This window comes from Meleagris gallopavo, chromosome 24 (assembly GCF_000146605.3).
Source record: "Meleagris gallopavo isolate NT-WF06-2002-E0010 breed Aviagen turkey brand Nicholas breeding stock chromosome 24, Turkey_5.1, whole genome shotgun sequence".
In the NCBI taxonomy this organism is placed as follows: Eukaryota; Metazoa; Chordata; class Aves; order Galliformes; family Phasianidae; genus Meleagris; species Meleagris gallopavo.
In genome coordinates this window covers 255,151-261,725 of record NC_015034.2, presented here as the reverse complement: position 1 = coordinate 261,725, position 6,575 = coordinate 255,151, and the positions used below count along the sequence as shown (strand labels likewise).

The 6,575-nt window shown below is 49.1% G+C and overlaps 2 protein-coding genes across 2 annotated transcripts in view; both read right to left on the bottom strand.

Annotated features, from left to right (window-relative positions):
- On the bottom strand, nt 1-3,099 carry NKX3-1 (NK3 homeobox 1). The gene is given in 3 exon segments (XM_010723056.3): nt 1-889; nt 892-948; nt 2,642-3,099. Coding segments are annotated over 3 exon segments (570 nt in total). The 5' UTR covers nt 2,856-3,099; the 3' UTR covers nt 1-590.
- A 1,296-nt stretch (nt 3,100-4,395) lies between these two features.
- Nucleotides 4,396-6,575, bottom strand: part of NKX2-6 (NK2 homeobox 6) — a 5,625-nt gene continuing 3,445 nt past the window's right edge. Inside the window, exon 2 of the mRNA XM_019622586.1 lies at nt 4,396-5,364. Within this exon, the coding sequence (XP_019478131.1) occupies nt 4,783-5,364 (582 nt within the window). The 3' untranslated portion in view covers nt 4,396-4,782. The remainder of the gene's footprint in view (nt 5,365-6,575) is intronic.

Sequence of the window (6,575 nt, the reverse complement as noted above, 5' to 3'; positions counted from 1 at the left end):
TAAAGATAACTAAAAATCACATGATGGAACAGCTGGTGCACGGGGTGAGCTGTTGTGCTTCACCCAATTGGTGGGGGGAGGGCAAAGAATTGCTTACAGAAGGATGGATGGGGAATTGTTTTTTTACAGGCATTCACCATTTCTTGCTTTCTGTCCCCCAAATCATGCCATGTTTGATCACTGCAGGTGCTGTTAAAAGCTTTGGGGATGTTTAGTTTATAGGGCTTTTTGTTTCTCTGGCTGAAAGCTGGCAATGAGAAGGGATGGTGATGCATTGAGAGGGTGCTGAGCATCGCTTGGGATTCTTTGCTGCAGATCAAGCCTTGTAAAAGCTTTGGGGTTTTATTATTAATAATAGCAATAATAATAGCAATAACAATAATCTGGATTTTTAATTTTTGATAACTTCTGATTCTCTGGCTAAAACCCTCGCGATGACAGAGGCTGGCATTGCTCTAGAGGACACAGAGCATCATTTGAACTTGACGGCGCATCTCTGAATCAACATGGCCAAGGACAAGATGGCAAGGGGGGGGTGCGAAAAAAAACACCACCATTTGAGGGGAAAAAAACAACACACCAAGCACAGCTCACCACACAGCAGGGCTCCAGTAACAGAAGCAGGGCAGGCAGCGAGCGGCCAGCAGTGGGGCTGGGGGCAGAACGGCTTTGTGAGTGGTCCCAACCTCCAACCCGGAGCCCCCCGCTCTCCTCTTGGTCTTGTATCGGCGGTTCTGGAACCAGATCTTCACCTGCGTCTCGCTCAGCTGCAGGTTCTGGGCCAGGTGGGCTCGCTCCGGGGCTGATAGGTATTTCTGGCGGCTGAAGTTCCTCTCCAACTCCAACACTTGGCTGTGGGTGAAGGCTGCCCGCGAGCGCTTTGCTGGCCGGGGGGTCTGGGCAGCACCTTCTGGGGGGGGTCACGGCTGCACGGTGGGGTCTCAGCATCTGTAAGGGGAGAGGACTGAGCATCACCCACTGGGAACTGCCCCAACCGCTGGGTTCTTTGAGTTTCCATCACCCAAATTGCTTCTTCCCTCAATATTTTCACCACCCGGACCGCCTATTTCCTCCCTTCTTTCTTTCTTATTCCTCCCCATAGAGTGAAGCATTCATGAGCCACTTTCCTCCTTGCTTTCTAGTTGCCCAAACCCCTCATCTCCTTGCTTTCAATCACCCAAATCATTCATTTCCTCCATTTTGATCACCCAAGTCACTTGTTCTGTCATTTTTCCAACACTGATTTCCTTACTTTTCTTGTTTTCCATTCCCTTCCACAGAGCAAAATATTCACAAATCACTTTTTTTCTTGCTTTTCACCATCCATCACTTATTTCCTCTGTTTTCTCATTTTTCCATCACTCAAATCTTCATCACCCCACTTTTTTTTTCTTTCCTATCCCTTCCATAGGGCAAAACATCCCCACTGCCCGGAGATCCTCCAGTTTAACACAGTGAACTCTCTGCTTGATGGAATTAATCTCATCCAAGGGAACTGTTTTCTCCCAAACACCCCCCTCTCTGAGTTCCTACAAGGAAAAACCAACCCCCCCAAAGGGCCGTTTTGCACTGCTGGTGACATCTCGAGGCACTGCTGTTGCATACAACGTGCCAGTGGGATTTTTACAGCATCACCTGTAGCTGTGCCAAACCTCTCCAGCCCTTTATTTACACCGTAATTCTCTTCCTCCCAGTGGACTGCAGCCAGTTTTTGTTGTTTTTTTTTTGTTTTTTTTTCCTTCCCCTTTTGTCGCTTCTGAGTCTATTTTCTTAAGAAGTGAACATACCACTCGAGATGGAAAAACATAGGGCTGGATTCCAGCCCCACTGAAATCCCCATGCTGCATTCTGGGAGATTTCCAATGGCTTTTAATGATTTTTCTTAACAGCCACCTGGGAGGATGTTTCAGAACTCACTTTCTGTAGGAGCTTCTTTTAATAGAAGTGACACAGAAAACCCAAATTCCCCTGGCAAGGTCTCTCTTAGGAAGCTCAATTTTGCTTTTTGCTCCCATTGCACAGCTCAAAGCTGCATTGCATCTGAGTTTTCATGCCATTGCGTGCAATTTGCAGCACCCTGCTTCTGCAAGTTTAGCCATTGCATGCTAAAAGGAGGTGCTGCTGGGGTTGTTTCTATAGGAGTAAGGCTGATATGCATAACGCACAGTATGTGCAATGCAACAGAAAAGAGCAGAGCATTGCAGCTGGAGCTGAGAACCAGCATATACACACAATCTGCAATGCAACAGATAGGAGCAGAGCATTGCAGCTGGAGCTGAGCATGCGGGAAAGCAAACAGCAAGTGCAGCAGAGCACTGCAATCAGTGTGAGTACAGCTGCAGCAGCACCACCCAACAGCTGCACCAAGGGTTGCATTTGCATTAAAGGGAATCTTAAGCTTGCTATTGCAGAAATGCATCCTCTGGGCTTTTTATTAACCAAAGTTGCAGGCAGCTCCTGTGCTTTGAGTTTTCTGAAGTGCCTGAAGAAAGCCTTGCATGGAGTTGCCATTGCTCTCAAATGCTTCTTGCATTTAAAACCTGGGTAACTTGGGTATGCGTGGGTTATTTAGGTCAAAGGAATTCAAAACTGAACCCTCATCCTGTCCTAAGGGTGGGCATCCCACAGCATCCCCCCTTACCTGGATTTGCATCATGGGGCTGTGCTGGGGATACTCCAGGGCCATCCTGCTTCTCCCCATCCTCTGGTGTCCCACCTTGATCCATCTGTGCTCCCCTCTCAACCCCATCCCATAGGATGTCCTGGATGAGGAAGGACGTCCGAGGTCTGGAAGAGGTCTGCTGGGGGCTGCTGGAAGCTCTGTGCCCCCCAGGGCTCAGCACCCCAGTGCTCATCCTCCTTCTCCTCCTCCTCTTCCTGCTGCCCGCAGGCTCAGTGCCTCCCCACCCTCCAGCTCAGCATTTATTGGGCCCATGGCCAAACCTCCAGGGCCTGATTGGAGACTGGGATGTGTCTACGCCCTTCGCTGGTGTCCCAGCTCCGCAGGATTTCTGCTCAAGCACAGCAAAAAATCCCTTCTGCTGCCTTGCTCAGGACGTCCATCCCCACTGAACCCTGTTGGGATAACCCCATGGCTTTTATTCTCCTCTTAATTCTAAGAGCAAGGTGCCCAAAGGGAATTCATCTTTTTGGGGTGAAAGCGAGTTTTGGGGGGGTCAAAAGAGAGTTGTTAGGATATGATGGTGCTGCCTTGGATGGGTGCTGTGGGTGAGCAGAACACTTTTGCATCCCCACCCCAATCCCAGTGGGATGATGCTCCATGTGCTCCACTTCTGGGTGTGGTTTATATCCAGTGCAAACCCTGGAATGCTGGAAAATGGGGAGTGCTGATTGTATATTTTGAGAGTTTCCTTCAAAACCCTTTGGAAAAAAATGGCAAACAATGTATTTTAATCAGCTTTGCAAAGTGGAGGTGCAACAGAGAGATCAAATCGTTGTGCAGGAGGGGGGGGAAATCAACCCAAAACCCCAGGCTGATTCCTCGTGGGTGTGGACCATGACTTGCAGAGCAATGCTGGTGTGAAATAAATATAACGATGGTAATGATTGTAATAATTAAAAAAAAAACACCAGAGCAAAAAGCTCAAGAATAAAAAGTCAGTAGGTTTGCAGAATATTGTGTCGTGATGTTATGTATTATTATTATTGCATTCTGTTGTTGGGTGGCCCTGTGTGAAGAAGGGAGTTGGACTCATTGAGCTGCATGGGTCCCTTCCAACTTGGGATATTCTATGATGTGATGGTGTGATATTGCAGAATATCATCTTCTCATTTTGGGCTCTTGCACACGTGGACAAAACCTGTGAACCACCCAAAAGTTGGGCAATATCCCACTTTCCAGTGAGACCTTTTATTCCAGTGATGCTCATTGCATTTTCCTGCAGCTGGACCATAAATCCTGGTGATGTTGGAGCTGTTCATGTGCTCAACTCATCTGTCCATAGGTCTGTCCTCATTGCATGGCTCAATTCTGTTTTCCTTTCACTGCTGACTGCAGAGTAACCCATAACAATGGTCCCAAACCAGAGGTTTTGGGTTTGCAGCGACAGGGACCCCCTCATGGCCATTTATTGCATTAAATTTTGGCTGATTTGTGTTTTGTGGGAGAGATCTGCCTCATTTTGCAGCGAGCATTTCTAATTTGGGCAAGAAACAGGAGACGTTCAAAGCAATGTTGGAGGTACCCAACAGAGCAATCCCACAAACACTGGGATTTTAAGCATCTCCTGACCTCAGGCTTTGGGAAAACACTCCAAAGATATACAGGACTATAAATGACTATAAATGAAAGGGGAAAGGTGAGAGAGGGGAAACATATTCCCACCTCTTTTTTTTTTTTTTTTTTTTTAATTTGCAAATAATAATAATAATCGAGACAAAAATGAACACCTGTGCTGGTAAGTCATTAAGAAATACAGATATCCCAAAAGATGAGAAGAACTCAAAGCCTTAAATAGAGTGTTCATGGAAAGGCAAAGGCACAATGGTGTGCACAGACCCTGTTTCCTTAGGAAGAAGAGCAGCATCCCATCCCTAAGCATCCCACAGGAGCATCCCTATAGGGTGGGATGGGATAGAATCTGTGTTTGTGTCCTAATAAATAAATGTCCCTGGTCCTGAAGTCCCCAGATCTGAAGCACCAGAAATCCCTTTCCTTGGGCTGGTCGGTGGGGATGGAGCACCACATCCTGCTGTCCATTACGGCTCCAGATGCCCCCATCCCTTTCCTGAGCCACATCCCAACTGGTGCTGAGCCCAATCTCATGGTGTGAGCACCCCAGTATATCCCACCCCATAGCTCACCCCATAGGCACCATAGTAGGTGCTATAAGAGTAGGGGCTGACGGTGACCCCATAAGGAGCCAGGTGGGGTTGGGATCCCCCAAAACAAGGCTTGCCATCTCTGACCAGCACGGGAACAGCCACTCTACGTGGTGGCAGTGGGTAGGTGGCCATCTCCAGGGATCTATCCTGCCGCTGCCTCTTGCATTTGTAACGCCGGTTCTGGAACCAGATTTTCACCTGGGTGGATGTGAGCTGGAGCACGTTGGCCAGGTGTTCCCTTTCCAGAGCAGAGAGGTATTTCTGCTGCTTGAATCGCCGCTCCAATTCTGACACCTGAGTTTGGGAGAACAAAACACGGGGTTTGCGCCGCTGCGGTTGCTTGGGGTGGTGGCAGGGCTCAGTTTGCTGCTGGTCTGTCTGCAAGGGCTGGGAGAGCAGATGTTGTCCTGCAGAGGGAAAAGCCCGAAGCAAAGTGAGACCCCAGCATGGTTTTGCTGCCAACAGGGAAATAAATTGGGAACAGGGCCCCAAAAACCCAAAACACAGTGAGACCCCACCCTAGTCCTGCTGCCTCTGAGTTTCCAAAGAGGGAGTCAAATTGAGAGTGGGGCCCCTTGGGATAACTTAAATGAGTTTTTCCTATGCTATTTAGTGGAAAATCAAGAAAAAATCCATTATTTTTGGGATCTGTTGCATGAATTTTGGGTAATGCCTCATTTCTGTCTCTCTTACCAATGGATGCTGCACCCACGGCAATCACAGAGAGGAACAGGGAACAGGGAACATTGGGTTTGCTGTAGGACAATGTACCCCAAACCTCAAATCCTCTTCCCCACATCTTACCCAAGGGCATGAAAGCACCCACAGGGATGGAAACACCCAGAGGGATGGAATTACCCACACACAGCCTTCACCTCCAGCACCCCAACCATGTGGATCTCTGAATTTAAGCAAAAAGAAGGATCTGGGAATGAAGGAAGAAAACCTCAAAGATCTAAAAGAAAGTGCAATTTAGGTGGTTTGATTGATACTATTATTGCTGTTGTTATTATTGTTATTATTTTGCTGCTCAGTGATTGCTGTGCAGTGATTCCTCGCTGCTGACAAGATGTGCTCAGATCTCTTGGAAACTGTATTATGGTTTGGGGAGATATGGGGAGTCTATGGGCAAATGTGATGCTGCAAGGCTCCGGAGCCCTTCCCTGGATGTTCCCACCCTTCCCATCTCTCTGCCGCCGCATCCCAGTGCCTCCCAGTGCTCGAGCTCCTCTCTTAATGGTTTTCCCGTTAATTCCACTCCGCAGCCGCCGGGCTTTAGGGAAACGCGAGCAAAGCAATCCTTGCCCGATTTAGCCAGAAGGGAAGGAGGGTCCCCATCCGATGCCCCCCCTGAGCTCTCAGCCGCCTCCGAACACTACAGGACGGAAGGGGGGGTGGGGAGTCCTTTAGTGCAGTTTTCCTTTTCTCCCCGCGGGGACAATTTAGAGCGCATCGAAATAAAGCGTTGTGTCAGCACGAACCGCTCCGAATTGGGATTGTTAGGCAGCATCAGCCCCAGCGCTGCCCATCCGGGGGGGTTCGGGTAGATCTGGGCATGCGGGGGTCCGGGGGCGACGCTGCAGTGGGGGAACGGGGCAGGGAGAGGGAAGAAAAGGGTGCTTACGGCCCCCCAAGGGAAAGGGATGGAGATGCGATGGAGATGGGGCTGCTTTGTGCCCCCTCCCCGTGCGGATGGTGCGTGGGGTGGAAAAAGCCCTGAAAGAAAACCC